Source organism: Wasmannia auropunctata, unplaced genomic scaffold (genome assembly GCF_000956235.1).
Source record: "Wasmannia auropunctata unplaced genomic scaffold, wasmannia.A_1.0 LD336033.1, whole genome shotgun sequence".
Classification (NCBI taxonomy): domain Eukaryota; kingdom Metazoa; phylum Arthropoda; class Insecta; order Hymenoptera; family Formicidae; genus Wasmannia; species Wasmannia auropunctata.
Genome location: NW_012026857.1, coordinates 482,320 through 503,216, shown reverse-complemented (window position 1 = coordinate 503,216; position 20,897 = coordinate 482,320). Strand labels below are relative to the sequence as shown.

General features: G+C 43.7%; 4 protein-coding genes across 5 annotated transcripts in view; 1 reads left to right on the top strand and 3 right to left on the bottom strand.

Moving 5' to 3' along the window:
- LOC105452337 (MICAL-like protein 1) overlaps positions 1-1,295 on the bottom strand; it is a 61,194-nt gene extending 59,899 nt beyond the window's left edge. Inside the window, exon 1 of the mRNA XM_011693344.1 lies at positions 23-1,295. The gene's annotated coding sequence lies outside the window, so the exon portion shown is untranslated. The remainder of the gene's footprint in view (positions 1-22) is intronic.
- Positions 1,296-2,808: 1,513 nt separating this feature from the next.
- Positions 2,809-9,160, bottom strand: LOC105452332. Of its 2 annotated transcripts, XM_011693339.1 has the most exons (9): positions 9,077-9,160; positions 6,001-6,071; positions 5,423-5,549; positions 5,186-5,316; positions 4,900-5,009; positions 4,661-4,806; positions 4,360-4,558; positions 4,108-4,224; positions 2,809-3,945 (listed from the first exon to the last, which is right to left on the bottom strand). In XM_011693339.1, exons 2-9 carry the CDS (start codon positions 6,058-6,060, stop codon positions 3,828-3,830), a joined length of 1,008 nt encoding a protein of 335 aa, XP_011691641.1. In that variant the 5' UTR covers positions 6,061-6,071; positions 9,077-9,160; the 3' UTR covers positions 2,809-3,827. The 2 variants fall into 2 exon arrangements, with proteins under 2 accessions (XP_011691641.1, XP_011691640.1); XM_011693338.1 differs by lacking the exons at positions 6,001-6,071; positions 9,077-9,160 and having other exon boundaries at positions 5,423-5,942.
- Positions 9,161-9,198: 38 nt separating this feature from the next.
- Positions 9,199-15,059, top strand: LOC105452333 (4-aminobutyrate aminotransferase, mitochondrial). The gene is given in 11 exon segments (XM_011693340.1): positions 9,199-9,290; positions 9,293-9,323; positions 12,092-12,216; positions 12,546-12,713; positions 12,973-13,059; positions 13,152-13,347; positions 13,426-13,598; positions 13,791-13,931; positions 14,028-14,185; positions 14,278-14,546; positions 14,627-15,059. Coding segments are annotated over 11 exon segments (1,521 nt in total). The 5' UTR covers positions 9,199-9,233; the 3' UTR covers positions 14,743-15,059.
- LOC105452334 (UPF0505 protein C16orf62 homolog) lies at positions 15,007-20,117 on the bottom strand. The gene is made up of 18 exons (XM_011693341.1): positions 19,898-20,117; positions 19,672-19,762; positions 19,350-19,562; positions 19,106-19,265; positions 18,738-18,946; positions 18,524-18,654; positions 18,233-18,409; positions 17,817-18,161; positions 17,634-17,734; positions 17,367-17,548; positions 17,132-17,275; positions 16,875-17,038; positions 16,642-16,804; positions 16,344-16,536; positions 16,118-16,257; positions 15,888-16,049; positions 15,496-15,762; positions 15,007-15,407 (listed from the first exon to the last, which is right to left on the bottom strand). The coding sequence occupies exons 1-18, from the start codon at positions 19,912-19,914 to the stop codon at positions 15,318-15,320; spliced, it is 2,949 nt and encodes a 982-aa protein (XP_011691643.1). The 5' UTR covers positions 19,915-20,117; the 3' UTR covers positions 15,007-15,317.
- Positions 20,118-20,897: the final 780 nt, after the last annotated feature.

The following is a 20,897-nucleotide window of genomic DNA, read 5'->3' as shown; positions in this document are numbered from 1 at the left end:
TTATAACAATTAAGTCACTCACCGGCCGCAGTACGCAGGTAACGCAGCTGCTCCTTCGCCCTTTCGTCGACACCGCCGTCTTCCTCTCGTCCATCGGCTCCTCCATTCCCTCGTCGTCGAGGGGGGGCACACGCGGACCGGGCCGGCACGAGAACTGCGATCACCGTGCCGCGTCGATCGTCCGCCAATTAACGCGATAACGACCGGCCCGCCATTAAGTAAGCGCCGTCACCGAATATCGGAAAACGATATCGATCACCGGCTGATTAGCCGCCCCGCGGCGGCTCAATCGACCGTCACTCGCGCAATTCGGTCACTCCGATCCACTCCGGTGCACCGTTTGATCTGCGACCTCGACACGACGAACGCGCGGTGGCACTTCGAGAACGGATAAATAACGGAAGACGGGAGATCGCCCGTGTCCATCCACCTTACCCGGCGTCGCTCGCTGAAACTTCCGAGAGTTATGAAGTTCGTTAGAAGGGCCGAACGACGCGACGACAACTTCACACCGCGGCGCGCTGCTCGCGCCGTCCGCCGTCGATCCGTGACGAATCGGCAAACGCGGTTTTAATAAAAAAAACGCGCACACGGCGTGTGCTATCCTCCACGTCGATCGATCGTGTCGCGAAGAACTCGTCGCGAGACTCGTCAGACTTGCCGGTCGGCCGAAAAGCACGCGACGACCGCGACGTAATGAAACGGAGATCGCTCCGAATGCTCCGATCGCGCTCGGTGTATACGCGTGTATGATGCTGCTCGGCGCTCAGCGCGCCCCCCTTCCCCCCTCCCACCTCATTCCACGCCGCCAAGGTTACACTCACGGAGCGAAGCTACGCGCGAGTCATTGTAAACATTGCGGACTCGAATCGGCCGACCAGCCGGCCGGCCGGCTGGAATCAAAACAAAAATATAGCTATTTTGTGTATTCGGAGAATAATATCACGGCCGGCCGGCCGGCCGGTCGGAATCAAAACAAAAACTCTCGCTTTCTTGTGTATTCGGAGAATAATGTCACAATAAAGCCAATCGACATATGTATGTAATGCGAAATCGAACGTCGTGCCATCGCGACGGAAATAATTCTCGCGGATGACTCGAAAACGCGACGCTACGACGCGAAAATAATTTCGTGTTTCTCAGTTAAAATATCTTAACGATAATATATTGCATACAACAATTAGACAAAAATATACTTATATCTACATTACTGAAATTTGTTTAAACTTTCCTCGGTATTTATACGAAATTTTTTTTTTTTTTAATTTAATTAATTGTGGGACAATATAGTATTTAGGCAAATTTTACTGTGCACTACAATAAATTTTACTGTATTTTACTACTGTAAAATTTATTGTAGTGCGCAGTAAAATTTGCCTAAATATTATATTGTCCCACAATTCACATGATTTTCAGGGTAAATTAAAAAAAAAACTCCGTGTACAATTATATTCTTCAATCTGTTTCCCGCTTTTACATTTCTTTCCGCATCGGGCGCGTGAAGCTGGGCAGCGAATTTTTCGTGCGCTTCATCTCCGATAACACTGGAACCATCTCAGAAAGCGAGCAATTTCCCACTGTTACGTTATTCACGCGCGTGGGATGAGCGCCGGGAGTGCCGTAATAATCGAGCGATGATCCCGGACGGAATCGCTTTCGATTAGTCGCGATGATTCGGAGCAAAACGGCGGAAGAACGGAGCTGCGTCGGCGGTAAGAGGCGTGCGTCGGTCGACGAGTGAAACGTAAACGCATCTGTTACGTTCGAACGATGCGATCGTTTCCACGCTCGTTCCCACGATTTGACGTTATCGCGTGAAAGAAAAAAAAAAGAAAAGAAAGTTATTGTACATAGCGCCGTGCATTTGACACGCGGGATTACCTTCCGTTCCGCAGTTCTGCCGAGAGGCAGCATTATATTTCCCGATGACTTCCCGCGACTTTCAGCAGTTTGATCCTCGAATGATTCCCTTTTTTTTCTTTTTCTTTTACATTCTGACGCGAAAAGTTAACGCAAAACTCATCTCGTAATCGCGTCGTCCCGAGAACGCGCGCTCGTCGAAACGGCAGCGTATTCAAGAGGGTGTTCTCGATCCGCTCGCCCACATCGTCCATGAGATCGAAGGCCCGCAGACGATTGTCTCTGCCTCTGCGTGTCGCGATTAATCTTCTCACTCCCAAATTATTACCTCTCTCTATATATCATTTTCATCGAGAATTATCTGAATAGTTTTAAAATAATTTAAAATTTTGGATAGTTAGATTTAAATTAGCGCAATAAACAGTCCGTCGACAATATTTATTAATTTCAATTTAAGCATTATCAGAATGAGGACAATAATTTAACGTGGTTTATTTTACCTCATTATTAATGCACGAAATAATCCGTCAAAATGAGAGAAGTACTACTCCGCTAATTGCATAATATTGCGTATCGATGGTACGTCGGGAATGAGAGGATTAATGATAAAGCGGAGAGTCGTGTGGAAAATATGGAAGGAGAGGAAGAGAGGGGGAGAGAGAGAGAGAGAGAGAGAGAGAGAGAGAGTGTACACGAATAATTAAACCGCAACCGACCGCGGACGTTAATTAGTTGCATAGCAATTAGCAGTAAGTGACAGATAGATGATACCTTTGTATTATCGTACACACCTCGCGCTAGAATTTGGCGGTAGCACGAGTTTTAACTTGAACGCGCTAATGTTACGCACTTTGGCGACGATTATTATTATTATACTGCGCGCGCGTGTGAAAACGCGCCGATATAAATATATAAATATATAAAAATAAAAAGGAATATGTTATATACATATATGAGAGATGAAGGGAAAAAAAGAGAAAATGTTGCTAGCTAGCGTTGTAGACGATACAAAGATGGCTTTAGTGTATATAGTTTTGTAAAGTGTTAACTATATATAGTGAGGAGAGATTTATGATTATATATGTATAATATATACATAAAAAAACAATACATCGCTGCGAAAACGTATGGAAACTCGTGCGTTTTCCCACACAAAAAACTGGTATCATTAATTATAAATTCTCGTTGGCGATCGCGGAAGCGCGTGAAATTGGGGGTGAACCGTCATCGTTTCGTTAAACATATACAGCTGCATACTGATAATATCGCATAAGACCGCGGGAAACGTTGACGATTTACGTATAATATAATATGTGATATACGCGTGGAAATTTTAAGCTGTCAATAGAATGTCCTAATATTAAATATTATAGTGCCATTACACGGGTTTTCCTTCGTCTCATTCACCTCTCTCGCGCTTCACTGACTGTGAGAGTAGGTATCGCATTATATTTCAGTTTTATTACATCAAAGTCCACTTCAGACGACATACAAATCGCGCCGCGCATTACGGGAGGTAGAATTCTATTTATAATTTTGTATAATAGAAACGCATTTGAAAGGAACCAAAATGCTCCGCCGCACACGTATAAAATATTTATTCAAAAATATATAAAAAATGATTAAAATACATCAAAATGTACGATGAATAAAATTGTAAATAGAATTTTATCTTAAAGTCCGACATGAATTATGAATACGAATGTCTAAAAAAAAGTGTGGGCTTTTACGTTTAGCGCTCCAAAAAAGTTTTCCAGGAGGAAAACAGCCACGACAAGGTAAGAGAAAATGTTCTCGCATGGAGGAACTTTTCCATAGTATTATGGACAAGCTGCGAAATTGCGCGTACATTACGGTCAGACTTTTATTTAATTCGACGATATGCATATTCCACATCGCTCATTTAACGCTGTATGTGGAATGTCAATACACCGGTCGCGCGGTGTTACGAGTTACGGTGTTTTTTTTCAATAACAGTTACAGCGATCAGCCGGGCAATTTGACGGGTAACGCATGCAACGTCTCAGGCAGTACTGGTCCGCTCCGGGTCTATCGGCGATATCTCCAATGGCGTCGCAGGTGTTTCTGCAATCACAGGAAGTCGGAAGTCAGGAGAATCAGCGGAGAACTTTTAAGGAACGCGAAAGTTCACGACCGTTTTGATCCTTTAATGCGATTCAGGCAATGCGACAATTTAAGTCGCTTATTAAACTCGCGCATCGCCGATCAAATTGAATGTATACTCACAGACAGCGGCAAACACCCGGCGGACAGTTCGACGGGACGCGAATGCAATTCACTTGACACCAATTGGTCATATTCTGCCGGTATCGATAAGCCGCGGTTGGCTCGCACACTTGAACCCTGAAAAATATCGTGAAACCCACGTGAAACACGCGCGCGTGTGCGTGTCGGAACATCGAGAACGAGCGCGGCGCGTTCTCGGCGCGCCGACATGCACGCGCGGCTCTTTAAACGCTAATCGCGTTACACTCTCACCTCAGCGGCCGCGCGAGCGGCGCGGTCGAGTATTTCGCCGCCACGGAGTGCAGCTCGTAGATAATATTCTGATACAGGAACCGCGGCGGTATCCCACCGGTGCTGGTGACGATGCTCACGTCGGCGCAATTGCGGAAGGTCTCCGGCCTGCCGCATCCGACCGCTTCCGTGCCGTTTTCACACGTGCCCCACATGTTCCCTGATGAGCAAAAGAAAAAAAAAAAACGGAGTCGCGCGTAAGAGATCGCCCGCGGAGCGACAGAGAGGCGGAGAAAGTAAAATACAGATAAAATTTCCATGCCTGTGTAATAAGTCCACTGCACAATGCATTGCGAGCAAGTTAAATAGGGTGGTAACGTTACCGAGTACCTAATGACGCCCTTCTTGTCCGTGTCGCGCGGAATCTCAAAACGAACGTCCTGCGTCCTGGACACGTACAAGGGATAGCTGTGCGAATTAAGGTTAAGCATTAGCGAGACACAGCAGTGCGGTCGTGCCTACAATAAACTCCGGATCGCGCATCAGGGACATCACACTTACGAATCGAAACACTCCTGAGTTGCCACGCGCGACGGATCGTTGTTGGGGCAGAGGTACAACTCGAACCTTCCGTAATGATTGGCCGTCAGCTCGACCTCCACTTCGATTTCCTCGAAACAGATTCAATACTGACATTGTACTTATATTATTACAAGTTTCTCAGGAGCGTATTTCTTTTTTTTCTTTCGCAAAAACGATGTTATATATAAAAACGTAAATAATCTTGCGACTTGTACGTGACTTCGCACGCGTTACGACGTTCAAAAATGGCCAGGAGTTACGTTACCTGGCCCGCGGTGTAGTGCCGCACGATGATCCCGTTCGCGAACTCGCCGCCGGCCTCGTGCGGACGCGGTTGACTCAAGTGATAGGCGTCTCCGCAAACGCCGCACTTGCCTTTATTCTGCTGCCAGTGCACTGGGCGAACACATGATAGCCATCGTCAATATTAGCTCTTATTAACGCCGAACGTCCGCGCTGATTACGGCGGATTAATCGCGACTTGCATACACGAAGAGAGTACCTGCGTAGCCCCCGCAGAAGAGCTCGTTGTCATTATAATTCACCGGATTTGGGTAGCCGAACCTCCACATCGCATTCCTCGACGGCGGATCCATTAATCTTCCGTGGCCGTGGATCACATCGGGCGCCTTTTCAAAAAGGTCCGCGACAAAAGGTAGGTATGAGTGTGCAAGAAGTAATTCAAATAATTGCGCAAAAAAAAAAACGAGACTGTTACTCTCCGCGCCTTTCTTCGATCGCACTGCCAGTAAACGGGCGACCTCGTTAACTTTTACTCGCGTGCGTGAGGTATTAAGGGCGCGTCTGCGGGAAAGTGCTTGCGAAACGGGGCGAATTGTGCGAGGTGAATTGGGCGTCATATTAAAGGATCGGGTTATTGAAAAAAACGAGTCGAACTTTCGTCGCCACTGGCGAAAAAACAAGGCCTTTCGCACTTCCTTAAAACGTACATTTATTTAAAAAAAAAACAAAAAACAGAAAAAACGGACGGTCCGTGCGATCGAGAGAGTGGAGGCCCTGTCAACAGTCTTAATCTCCATTCGCGTATAATTATACGATTTAAAAGAAATGCGGTCTTACTTTCATGAAGAAATATAACATTACGAGCAGCATATCGTTTCGCCGATGCCTGGTGATCATTTTTCTTTTTCCTGAAATCATACGGCATTTTACAGCAGTTAGTAGAGTGTTCCTGCTTATTCGAGAAGATTTGATCTTTAAATAATGAATTGCGGCAATGCGTGTAAAAAATACAGAAAAGGCGCTATCCGCGATCGTTCTTTGTTACAGACAGATAAAAAAAAATCCATTATGAAACAAACGAGGCGATGCAACGCGTCGTCGACGTCGAGCATTGTATTAACTCGGTCAATTATGAGCTTCGCATTCATCTCGCATTCGACTCCTAGGACAAGTTTTCAGGGGCATCCACGGGGCATGCGGGAACTTATTCCCGACTTGAATTAGGCGTCGTGTGTATATGGTGGTGTATGTGTCCAAAGCTTTCAATCGCATAACAACGAGTTCCGCCTTCGAACGACGGGGGACGAGATTACAATGAAACGAGATTGTGCTGGCGGACGTCCTTGAATCAGCTGGTAGAAGCCCAATCTTGCGTAAGAAAGTGAAGCAATAGCCAGTATATTGTGCCAATGGTGTCGTTACGACAATAATGGCAAGAACGTCATTTGGCACTTGTGTCACGTATTAACAAGCGATACACGTAGCTGTAGGATTAAGATCGGCGCCAAGGATTGTTCTCTCGGACATTATTTCAGCGGACGGAGAGCAAACATTTTTTTTTACGTCAATTTTTAGAATAAATCTCAATGTCCAGGTTGATTATTCATAAAAAATTTATCGATTATTGACACGTGGATTAGCGTACCGTGGTGGAATTCGCTGACCATACACGTGTCATTGGCAGCTGTTTGACACGCGACGAGATACATGGTGACGAACTCAAGTGACGGCCTCCATTAGGCCGGGGCTCTAATACGAACCATTTAGAGTGCCGCAATCTCAATCAGCTGCTGAATCGCGCGTCGAATTTTGATGAGGTAGAACCGTAGATTCATCATTCGCGACAGATGCTTCGATTTGAAAATGAAGATAACGGTAATAAGTTCCACAAGGTTTTTTTTTTAACCAATGATATAACTGTAACCCTCAAACGCATGAATAATCCGACACCTAATATATGATAATGCTGATAAAATGTTAATTAATGCCAAAAAATTAATATTAATATTTAAAATTAATTTATATCAAAATTAATACTAATTGTGTATACGATAATCCGCTTACGCAGTGTCATTATACATGCATTAGATTTTATTGTTTGTTCAATATTTCATTGTGTATAATAAAATATGCCGTTTATGTAGTTTAAATTGATCAAAAAGTGGCCTGCGCAATAGCGCGGGATACGTGCCACAATGAGACACATTCACCCTGTCCAAATAAAACGAAGGATTCATCGAATGTGAAACAGAGCCGGTTAACCTTCGCCGAGAGCAGCTGGCGCTATCAAATCGCAGTGATAAAATGAAGGAGATCACCGCCAATTTCGTTTAAAAGGTCGCCTCGAGGAATTCGCGTGAGATAGACGCGAAGACATGGGCGACGTAATGGAATTCAAAGTGACATAGCGACACGGCGATGGGAGGCATAAATCTAACACTTACAGAGCAGCAAGGCTGTCCGGTTCTGACAACAATGTTCCTCCTCCTTCTCTCGCCGCTCCGCACGATTTTAGCACTCCTTCCACGAGAGCCGATTTTCAGAAGAGGCGCGATACTAATCGCGCTCGTAAAGTGCGAGATGAATGGAACTTTGGCTTTCGGGAATATAAACAGTGGGGTCGGATTCCTTTGCGAAGCGAACGACCGGAAAGAAAACGATTTCGCGCACGAGTCCGATTTAAATTTCACGTTATTATACTATTATATATTCGACGAACGTCGTTCATTAATTCTATCATCCCGAAGTTATGGTGTCCATCTTCTTCCGTTAGATTTCGTAAATTTATAGAACCGTATAGGCGATTAATCTTTTTTTTTCGCGCTCCGAACTATGTTCTAACTGTACAAGACCCTCCCGTTACCAAAATTTACGCACCGGCGGGAGCTATAGTGACATTTTTATCGACTGGCTTATTATCTCGATTCATAAATATGTCATGCGAGCGGGAAAAAAATGTACGGATAAGCCAATAAGCTGTATAAATGCGAGCGATCGTAAATTATCGACGTTTGTATTCTCTTCGTATATTGGGTCGACCGCGCGATTCGAAAGTTGCAGTCAAGTAAATTACGGGTCGCTTCCGAGCGCAGTTCACTTTATCGGTTAATAATCTCGTGGCATATAAACACTTGTAAAATTCTTGTTAATTTCCCTGAAATTAGTATAAATTATGTTAATTATTAACATATCGAGAGTTGGAAACACGGGAGAGCGCGAAACCTCTCCCGGTAAGGCTCGCACAAATGTGCATCGGATATATGCATTGCAGAAGTAATTTTTCAATAACAATGAACAATAAAAATTTATTGACGATCAACGAACGTTTAATATAATATTTCGATAAATAGCTAAATCGCGTTATCGTTTGCACTTTGTCTCTAACAAAAAAAAAATGAATAATTGATCGAACGCAGGGATCGATGACCTATCTAACCGCGAAATCATTGGAATCGCCGGGTTTACACCGGTTTAAGAATACGGCGACATGGCAAAATAAGAGAGAGAAAGGAAAAAAGGAGAACTGACGCGCCTCCTGTTTCCACGTCAGGCCAAGGTCACAACATCAAATTCATTTGAAGACTAAAAATTATAAGTGTAGTCGAGTTTTAAAGACGAGATCTCGTGTTGCGAGCTGCTTCGCTCGGAGCACAAATATAGGTACGCGAGGGAACCAATACACTTATCGATATAATTGACTGTTATTTTTCGTATAAAAACTTCCCTTTCGCGGAGAAGAATTCTGGGCAACCGATCTTCGAAATGATCGACGTTGATTCTACAATTAAATGTATTTTCGAAATCGCAGGATCCATCTCGCCGGCTCTTCGTCGCGTATTAACAAAGATATATGAATGTCGACAGGTATATAGGAGTATACCAATCGGTAGGTACCGCAAAGTCATATACTCACTCGAGTGCACGTGCTCGGCGTGATCGGACTGTTAAGCAGGTGAGAATCCGACGGGGTGCTCTTTCCGCGCGGATTGCAGGCTCGTGTCACCCAGGAAGACAGGTCTTTCCGCACGATCGGTGTATGGGCCCACTCGAGTGCGTTCAAGCGAGTGACAATGTGCGTGCGTCGCGCGGCGGCCCCGAGCTGCCCAAAAAACCACCTCCAACCCGTAGGCACACACAGGATTTTGAGGCGTGGTTTCCAGGTAAGTTGCGCGGATGGGCCCCGGCTACATAGTGGGGATGATCAGAGTGGAAGCTGGAAAATCCTCGATCAGCGCGCGCTCGCGGTCCATCCGGTCCGTTCGCTCGAAAACGCATCGCCGACCGGGAGGTGCCGGGTGCAGTCACGATTCGCGCGCCCGCACGTCCGAAGGTATTTTGCGAAAAATACGGCAGCCCTATATATCTGTCAAGCATAAGATCCACCTGATTGACTGGATTGGTTTTCATCGCTTTTTCGCTCGGAACCCCGGAATCCATGCTCTTCTGCTCATTCTTTGTACTCTCTGTCTCAAGAGACAAGAGCAATCGTAACTTATTTGCCTTCCGCCTTGACAGCAATGGGGTCAAGCGCAGCGCAAACACTTTCAGCTATGTGTACTGGAGAGCACGTGCCCATAGATATATACATATTTATACCTGTACTATTTAGTGGCAATCAAATAACGATCGCGCCGCGAAATTCGATAATTCTTGTGAATAATATGTACGTATGATAATAACAGAGAATCTCGATTAGCTCAATTAATTATGTAGTCCAATTTGATTAACATCAAATTGACATCAAATTACAAATTAATTATGCGACATAACTGTGACGGCGCAGTCATAAATGACTGCGATAAACGCACGTACGGGGATATACAATGACGTGGGACTTTTGAAAGGAGGGCTCTTCTTTCCGAAGGAAAAAATATGTATACAATTTCGTTACGCATTTAAATGGCGCGATCAATGAGGGAAAAAAGAGCCGAATTTGTACTTTCACTTTCACCGCGTCGCGCCACGTGAAACCGTTGGAACTGCAGTACTATTCCCGACACGAAGCGCAGCGGTATTCGCTGACGGCGGGTGAGACGGATATACCAGACAGACAGTTGTGCAAGCAAGGACAATTTGATACCTCGCATTAATCAGCGGCCGCTTTCGCAGTCAGTGCATCGCGAAAAGAGACCGACGAAAGAAAAAGAGAATTCTCTTTTCCTTCTTTTTTTTTTGTTGCCTTCGATACCTTTCACACGCGCTGCCAAATATTCGCCGTACGTGCTGAATTTTTTCTTCCTTCCGCACAGTATCGGGCAGAATATTGATACTTGTGGTGCCTATTCGGCGCTCTCTGAAATTGACCGGTCGTAAGTCCCTGCGACGAGGAGCGATACACGAGAGAAGTTCTCTCTCTCTCGCTCTCTCTTTCTGCCTCTCTCTCGCTCTTTCTCTCGTTCTCCGAGCAGAAGCGGCCGCTCGAGCAACTCGCGCCCCCACGAGACTCTCGGCTCTTTTTACTGGGTGCACGCTATCAGCGCGTATCAGCGACCAGTACGGCTCCATCCCTTCGGCAGAGACGACGTTAGCTGAGAGTAGCCCTCGTGTCCGTGCTCTCGCCTCCGACGGAAAATGCTCGTTAACAAGTATCACCGTGCATTGAATGGGCGGACCTCGCTCCGGCAGCTGCTAAACGGTATTTATATTACTCCGTTTCCTCCTCGTCGGATATTCGTGTAGTTCACATAAATGGGACGACGGGAATCTATCCTGGAGCATGCCGCTCCAACGCGGATGCTGCGTGGACCGTGACAAAATCGATAAATTCATCTCGCGGCTCTCCAGCTGCTTCGCCGCCCCGCGAACCTCAAATCCCTCTGCGGATTCGAGCGATCGCAAAAGTAGCGAATTATACTGAAAGGGGAATTAATATACTAATTAATATATTATTAATTATACTGATTCTCTCAATGTAGTTCTTAGTGCCAATCTTTGATTGGATACTCTGGACATTGTATTTTTAGCAAAGAGTTACTATAAATATCTGTCATGATTTCGTTGTTATTATTCAAAACTTTAAATAGCTTGCAGCCGAAAAGAAATGTTTGCTTTCGTCGAATGTTTGAATATCCTCAGATGTTGAAATGCTAATTTTAAATCAGCTTTGTGCAAAATATAGCTTAGCGCGTTCCAAAACTTTCCAAACCAACAGGTTTCAACAAATAAAGTGAAGGTACTCGTTATTATAATCTTTTTATTTTGAACAATCAGTTCTTGATGAAAAAAAAGCGTAAAATTTGAGTTTTCCTGTTCAATAACGCGAAAAATAAACATTGTCAAGCTTATCATCAACTTTGTATTACTTGGCAAATTTGTACAATCGAATTCTATCTCCTGATAATAAAAAGCATCTTCAGATATCGAGCACACATCTGTTATCTGAGATAGGAGAGCTCATCCAAAACATGTTATCTCAATTAAAATCACACAATGTTTGCCGGATCCTACAATCAGTTGTTATGAAATGTTGAGAAATGTAATCTTTTAATTTCGAATTCGAAGATTGTGGAAATCCTTGTTTTTAATAACATCATTGTTTGTCCAGTATAAAAGACGTTACAATCTCTGGTTTTTTTTATTCATATTTTACTTGACGCGTTTACTGTACCGTCTAATAGCGTGCTACGTCATGGCAAATTACAATTTGCAACATTAATGATTTACGAGGGGGTTCAGATACGTAAAATCGTAGTAATATATCAAGCAATCATCCTTAACTACCGTCAATGGAAGTGATCAGCAGAGTTGTTGAACAATTTAGCGAGTTAAGTTGTTTTTCTGCGCGGGATATGGACATGCGAAATCCCAAAAGCGCAGGAAAATTGATATGCACACGTACATTTCTCTACGAAGGAAATAATATATTTAAATTGCGCGTATAGGAATGCACGGGTGTTTACATATATAAGAGTATAATGTTGTCGTGCAGGCGTTGCCACGTCGAAGAGATGCTTAACCGGTTCGGTGCCGAGGGAACCAGAAGGGCCGGTACTTACGACGGAAATACCGGGCCCTCGATCGCGCAGCTTGCTACAAGAACTGAATGCGATACAAGTACGTCAGACACTCTTGATTCTTTGGGGTGACGTCACGGCGCCCGTATTTTGTGTAATTTACCAATTAAATCGCATGTTTGCCATCTGCGACACACGATCTTTCGAGCTCCTCGCCTCGCTCGAATTTCAGTCCGATAATTTAATTAATTTAACGCGTCGTAGCTTTACTTTAAGAGCTTCACTGTTGTCATATAGAATTGCTATATGTATATTGTAATGTAGAATCGAAGTATAATACGTATAAGATACGAGTAATAATGTGAAATCTTTTGTAAATATGCCAGAGACGAAAACTGGGTCTTACAATGTTGAAATCTGTGACTTCAGCAAGCGTCTTCCGTACAATTCTTCGCAGACTATGAAAAATCCGCCGGTAATTACATAATAGACGTTGACGGGAACACGTTGCTGGACGTTTATATGCAAATCTCATCAATGCCCCTAGGGTACAATCATCCGGCGATGTTGGAGGCTCTCGCCGATCCCGTTAATCAAGTGAGTGATATAAAGGCACTCCGTCGCCCCGGAGTACCGTATCTTTTTTCATATGCGGGATTTTGCATGCTTAATCTCTTTTACAAGATATACCACTTCAGCTTTAAGTACGTCGCGTATAATGTTCGATAAAGTTCCAGTATAAATCGAGCGTATTACATATTTCTTGAAATATCTTGTGAATTATTTTGCTCAACGTATATAAATAATGTATCCAAGTTGTACGAAAAGTAAACGATTGCACGACGTATTTTTCCAGAAAATTATAGCCAACAGACCTGCGTTAGGTGTCTTTCCAGGAAAAGACTGGCCTAATAGATTAAGGGATGTTTTGCTCAAGAAAGAGGTATGACGCTGTAGAATTATACAGTCCAATTTTCTGTCGTCTATCATCTCTTCGCGCTTAATTTAATTAATAGGAATTATTATTTCGGACAGTTTGCACCACCCGGATTAACGCACATCACGACGATGATGTGCGGCTCTTGTTCCAACGAGAACGCTTTTAAAAACATTTTTATATGGTACGCCGAGAAACAGAGACAAGGGGCGCCGTTCACGAAGGAAGAGATAGAATCGTGTATGATAAATCAAAGCCCTGGCTCGCCGCGATACTCTATCATGTCTTTTAAAGGTCGGTTTACTTCCGTCCGAGCGAGAGAGCAAAAGTTTTCATTCTAATTTTGGGAATCTTTACGTTTAATATCGACAGGTAGCTTTCATGGAAGAACCTTAGGTTGTCTCTCGACGACCCACAGCAAGTACATTCATAAGATGGATATACCGGCCTTCGACTGGCCTGTCGCCTCCTTTCCAGAGTACAAATATCCTTTAGAAGAGAACGTGCGAGAAAACAAGCAGGAGGATAAGCGTTGCCTCGCAGAGGTATATAATATATATCGTCGATTAAAAGTCATGCCGTTCTTCTAAATGTCTCTTATAAGTTTCGCGTATAAAGAAAAGACTTTAAGAACATAATTAATTTCAAGTCGATCAAAAGTCACACCGTTCTTCTAAATGTCTCTTAATGTACGTTTCGCGTATAAGAGAAGATTTTAAGAGCATAATTAATTTCAGGTCGAGGAACTATTCGTCAAGTACAAAAACGAGAAGAAAGTACCGGTGGCCGGCGTGATAATTGAACCTATCCAAGCGGAAGGCGGCGACAATCACGCGTCGCCGGAATTCTTTCAGGAACTTCAACGCGTGACGCGAAAGGTAGAGGCTTAATTAAGACTCCGCGAGGAAATTATCTTACCGCGCGTAGACGAGAACGAGATGTATATGTGCAATCTCGCGTTAAAATATTTTTAGCACGGAGCTGCGTTACTTATCGACGAGGTGCAAACCGGTGGCGGACCGACGGGAAAAATGTGGTGCCACGAGCACTTCAATCTAGATACCGCGCCCGAGGTGATGACTTTCAGCAAGAAAATGCAATTGGGCGGCTATTATCATTCGGAGGATCTGAAGTAAATATCTTTTTTTTTTTTTTTCATAAAAAATATAAAACATCGTCGTCGTGTTTCAAGCATTAACGTTTGATTAACGCCCCTGCACGCAGACCGAAACTGTCGTATCGTGTGTTCAATACCTGGATGGGCGATCCCAGCAAAGTGATACTGCTCGAAACGATCATAAAAACGATCAAGAAGGAGAACCTTTTGGACAGGGTTACGCGCGTCGGCGACTACATGTTGAAGTATCTGATGGATATGCAGAGGGAGCATTCCAACGTAATCGGCGCGGTGCGCGGACGTGGCACTTTCATAGCGTTTAATTGCGCCTCGTCTGAAGTGCGAGACGGCATTATCAAGAAACTCGCGTCGAAAGGTAAGGCGGATATCGCAGAGTAAAAACGCGAGCGCCAAGAATATCTCTTAGGTTTTCATACCTTCTCGTGTTTTTATTAGGTATCCAGACAGGTGGATGCGGCAGCCGGGCGGTGCGGCTCAGGCCCGCGTTGACTTTCACGGAGCGTCATGCCGATATATTTCTGGACGCCCTTCGCACTGTGTTAAAACAATAAGAATACTCTTCTGACGATTTCTCGTGTCTTCCAAATCAGATGTCTTCCAGTAATGGAGTTATATCGTGTGTTTTACGAAGTCTATAAAAATAACCGTTATTTTTCTATGGCAGTTACATTATGGGGATAGTTTATGACAAATGACAAATTAATGACAACATAATTGATAATGACAAGCAATTTGATTGTCTTGTATGTATGCATAGTTCGATATACGGTCCAGAAAAAGTGCAAGATTCTGACATGAATGTACTCTTTAACAAATTTAGAACTGAGCGAATATTTTTATTAAGTATAAATATATCGATTATGTCATATTTTGAGCATTATTTGCCATATTTTAGAAAATATAGTATATAAAGTGATGCTTAACAATCAACTATTATAACGTATATTAACTTTTAACAATTGATTGTTATAATTTATATTTCGATTGATCTTTCTGCTATTATTTCTGCTAACCGGCTTGATTCGCGTAATCGAAAAAATTATTGCACAATTACAAAATGTCTTTCAACACAACTGCCAATAAAAAAATGTTCAAGCTGGATCCTGATTAATCGGCAAGGTATCATTCATCTCGGCTGCATTTTTCTGAGTATTTCGGCAAAATGCTCGTATTCCCGATGGTGACTCTTCTGCGTCATGTAAGCCTTTGTTCTCATCTGAAAAGAATATTGGAAATAATAAAAAAAAAATTGCAAAAGCAAAACAATGTAGAAAATCTAAATTCAAATTACTGCGTATATTTACCGTCACTTTAGAATCCACCGAATTGTGCCGTTGCGACAAGTGCCACAAATTTACGGCCATGTTCGCTAATGCGGCATCCCGCAAATCTGCGCGGATAATGAAGCAATTAAACAGCTCGAGTGCCAGGACCGACTGTTTATCGAATTGCTCGGTAGATCCGAGGTACTTCAGATGACTCAATATTTCCTCCACGATCTTTGAACATATTTTGTTGACTTCGCCAATGAATTTCTGATCCGATCCGTACAATTTATCGTTCGAGTCAACCTGTAAATGTCATCGTGTAATACAAATCTTTAGATTACAATTAATTTCTCCAACTTGAAAGTATCGTAAATATCGCAGCTATTTACGTGTCCCTTCAAATACGCGTGCAAGTGTAAGGAACATACCTTGTCGATGTGGTACGGATAATTTTCTTGTGCGACCGTCGCGAGAAGATCGAGTACGCGTAAATACAAATACGGTTTCGTTGAGGTGTTCTCCTCGAAGCAACGCTGGACCGCATTGAGCAAGCCTCTCATCAAGTACAGGACACCGTGCTCCGGGCTGTCCTATGACACAGCGGAGCAATCTTAAAATCATAAAGTTAAAACGTAGCGCGTACATCGGTAATACTTACGGGAACCACTAACAACGTTGACAGGAAATTCGACAAGTACGAGAGCAGAAACGGTTGTGAGCTTTTCTGTCTTCCATCGATGTCGATGGTTTTCGGCATTTCCGGAACTAAACTTAAAGCAGCCTTGAAGCAGGCGTCGGCTGAAAAATAAATACCGATTTGCACACATAAACGAAATAAATTGACAAGTATGTTAATGTTGAATGAAAATTAATTCGACTCGCACCTTGGCCTAGACATTGATTCAAAAGGGCGACCTGCCCAGACAGTAGGTATAACTGAAGGCGCGTATGGACTAAAGTTAACGACGGTATCGTGATGAAACAGAACGCGGCACAGGCGCGCACAAATGCCGACGTTCTCCTCGTGTGGTGGCCACGTACTATCTTCCTAGTATCAACCGATAATCTATTCACGCACTGAGCGCAAATAAAAAGATGATTTTATTGATCTCTGAATTGATTTTTTTAATATATAGGTAAAAATATTGTAAAAAGGAAGAGCAGTATAACCGTGTCTCGTACTTGTATAAGTTGTATATGAACGCTGTCGAGATTGGGAAACGCTGCCCTGGCCTCTGCGTAAAAACTAAGCTGCTTCTCAAAATCGCGACCGTAATCCACCCGCTGCACTAGGCCGCATATCAGTTGTCCGATCTGCCGTTTCTCATCCTCGACGGTCAGAGCGCTGCATTGATTCGTTCGATTTCAGAGACGCGGGCTAAACACTTTACATCGTGAAATTAAATTGGCATTACCTGACGGAATCGTGCATTATTCTTGCGATGAACATCAGGGCGTTTATAATAATAGGATCCGTAATAGGCCCGTTTTGCGCACTCAATCCCTCTATGACAGTTTTACAAACTTCGACCTTAACGCTTTCCTTGTGAAACAGGTCGATTAGAGGTAAAAAATTGTCCTGCAAAACAAATCAGATTGTTCATGACAAATTGAATGTTTTTAAAATGACTCATTGAATAAATACGAGTAACATAAGTGCGCAAATAGTTACCATGGCAAGCAGCGATTCGAAGTCTTGCGTGTGGGCGACTATCTTCTCAATAATATTCTGCAACTGTGGATAATAATTTTCGAAAGCTTTGTTCGGTCGTAGCCGGTCTATTATCTTGCCGAAAAATAAATTTAGTTCGTTTACCTGCAACACACACACACACATACATATTATATAATAATATTATATAATTTAATTAAATGTAAAGTATAATTATTATTCGCGTAAAACTTACAGAAAAGTGTATGACAGTGAATTGAATCCAGATCTCGACGCAATGCATGAATTTGTTGGGATCCGTCAGATCCGTTATGTACTTCCATATCACGTTAAGCACCGACTGACAGTCTTCTTTCGGCGGAGATTCTCGTACAAGGCATTCTCCCAAACTTCGATACAAGAGATACTGAGGATATCCTATCGAATTAAAAGGAGGAAACGTAAATAAAAAATATTACTCTCTATACTCCTGGCTTGTATTTTTTTTTTAATCTCAATGTACCATCGTCTTCACTCGCTACTATTAAATTAACGAAGTCCATAGCACGCACGGCAATATACGTCGGTTTAAATGCAGTCAGCACTGTATTTAATAATAACGATCTGAAAGCGTATATACGTGTCGATTAGGCAAAAATTAAAGATTGAAGATAAATTAAGAGCGCACGTTTAAAATATATCTTACCCGTTCTCCTGTTTTTTACATCGAGACAGAACCTCCTCGAGAAGGCTCTCGGGCGACGTCGCGACCAAGACCTGTACGATCCAATCCAAAGCCGGCGAATACAAGTTAAGGTACGAGTGAAGGGTGACATTTTGCTTCACTATTTCGTTTCTCACGGCGGTCCCGAACAGCTGCTGGTACGTAAAAAGAAAGTCGTACAAGTTCTCCCTCACAAACTCGAAGTCCGATGTTTTGTTCAGTGCCAATCCCACGCGGCACAAGTAACACCTCGCGTAAACCGCAATCAACGGATTTCCGATACCCCTTATCATACGAGTTATGCGTAGCAGTGCGGTGTTAAATTCACTGAAATAAACGCGTCGCTTTAATATTTCAACTTTCGTATTGTTACGATATTACGAGTGCGAAAGTCTTACCTCGTCGTTAGAAAACTGTACGATTTTATTATCGCCATTTCTACGTACAGACGCGGCACCAGTTCGCGTATCGAAGCTATCTTGTAAAACCAATTGCGACACGTCTCCTTCGCGTTCTCAGGAACCATGTCGGGTGTGAAGTTATCCGGCAAGCTCGTGGGTACTTTACTTCCTGGTCTAGAAAAGAAATATTAACAACTATGAATTATGTTTGTAACTGTGCGAGACAAAAAAAAATAAAATCCATGCAGTTAAAAAAAAATCCTAAGAGTCTTCTTATATAATAATTACTTGTAGTACTCGGCCTTCATTTTCAATCTCTCGTACACAAGTTTTCCAAAGATATCCAAGATATCTGTGATGAGAACGAACTTGCTCGGATAAAAAGCCATTACGGACGTATCTACTAATAATTTGGCACACTGAAATAATTTAGCGTTAATACAGAGATCGGTAAGTCTCTCGCCCTAAGATCTAATTGGAGGTAAACGAACGTATGAAAAACCTGTATCGCAATTTTGAGCGCCTTCACTCTTTGGTCGGAATGCCAGGCTTGCACTAGTTCGTTGTTCAATTGTTCGATTCGCGCGGTGTACTGTTGCTGCGACAAGTCCAGCATTTGCCTAACGGAGCCTTCCTCAAAGTCGTCCAATTGTTCGAGTCGCGTTTTCACCTTGTCGACCATCGGCCCGCTCGGCTGAACCTTCACTACAACTGTGACAAAAGCGACGTCGCAACGATTTAAAAAGCTGTTTTTATAGGCAATTTAAAATGAGCAATACTGTATTTGTATATACAGATTAATTAGATCAGATTATATTTAACTTTACAGATTTGTAAAGTTAAATTAATCCTTTTGAAGAAGTAAATCACCTTTCTCTCCACCTGGCAAGAAGCTGGTGACAATTGACAGTTTCTCGGAGGTCGTGTATTTACTCAGTATAGCGGAACGTCTAACAGACCACGGCTCTACCAATTCTTCCGCCGTGTCTTTTGATTTTTTACTCGCGGATGCGACGTTAGAATAATCCCACTGTAAACATAAATAATATAAACGCGTTGTAAAAATTCTAAACTATTGTAGTATAGAGATATTATTAAATTGTATATATATTACTTCGTCTGCAGCCATTTTAGAGAGAGGATCCAATTCTTCTCGAGCAAACTGCGTGAGGGGATCGGAGCCGTCGAGGGAAGGATGACTTAGCAACGGGTCGCTCAGCGGATTCGCAGGGATCGGCGTGTGCGTCGGTGTCGGTGTTCCTGTGGAGGAGCCGGTACTCGTACTTCGCAGCGCGCCGCGTCTGGCTGCGCCACGTCCATCGATTAGCTGTACAAGCGTAAAAAAAGGTCTTTTTTAATAAAAATTTGTTCATATATTTGAGAAATTGAAACGTTTACAAGGCAATACTCCAAATACTCCAGCAGCTATTTCTTACAGTGATTACAACCGGTTTCAGGGGGTGATCCGTAGCTTCCTCTAAGCATGCAAACTTCACGATATTCCCATACTCCATGGGTTTTGATATCCTGCAACAAGATTTTTTTGCTTAAAAAAAACTCCACTTTCTTACGCGCAAGGAGCAAAATCGTTTATTATCGCAATAACGATTGTCAGAAATAACAGGTGCGAGCGGACACTTGAACGGAAATAAATTCTCTCACCATTCTATCTCCGTCATACTTTGCGCACGCCGAGAGACTCTCTCACTTTTCTCTCAAGTCAGAAGTTGGAGTATATATAATTCAGTATCACGCCGATACGGCCGATATCGTGCGGCTCATCTCGTGCGGCTCCAGTATCCGACGTTAAAAAACGACACGCGACACGGACGGAGTCGAAACTGTCAACTGATCGGCTCGCGCATCTTCGCCAATCTTCGCGCGAGATCGGGCAAGGCACCGCGACGGCGCGACCGAGCCGAGACTCGGCTCGGCTCGGGTTACGGGACGAATTTGTCCATCGCGCTCATTGGTCGCTGCTGATCGCGCCCAACCCGACGAGAGCCACGAGAGAGGTTCCTAGAGATTTTTCCAAACCCCGGTGTGAAAAGCCCATCCATCCGCGGTTACGCGCGCCGCGGCCTCCTCGAATCTCCCGATCGACGGGTTCCTCGCGGTCCCGCGCGCGCGGTGAATTTCTAACCCCCGAAATCTCGCCCCCTCCGGCCGAGAGATGCGCGTCGGTGGTTCCAATGGTCCGGCGATTCCGCTTATTTGAGAGTGCCGCGCGACGCAGGGCAGCACCGACACGACACCAGTCCGTCCCCGTCCGGCGATTCCGGACCACGGACGGTCACGACGACCCACACCCATGGTGGAAACATTACATGGTGAGCTCAAAACTTCGAAACCACGCCCCCTTTTCACGTCGAGGTACCGTTCACTACCTAGGCCTGCCAACTGTGAAAAATTAAATGTTTGATGCTGCTAAGTTACTACGACTGATTTGAATGCGTCTTTGTCACACCTTGCTATATGTGCATATTGTGTTCTTTTCTCGGCAAGAATCCACAGTAGGACCACGTGATTTCGAGTTATTAAACAGATTAGGAGTAACGCGGGTCAATATGGTACGGTGCATTGTAAAATCTTGCCCAAATAAAACAGAAAAAAGTTGTAAGACAGAAGTGAGCTTCTTCCTTTTACCAAAGAACGACGTAGA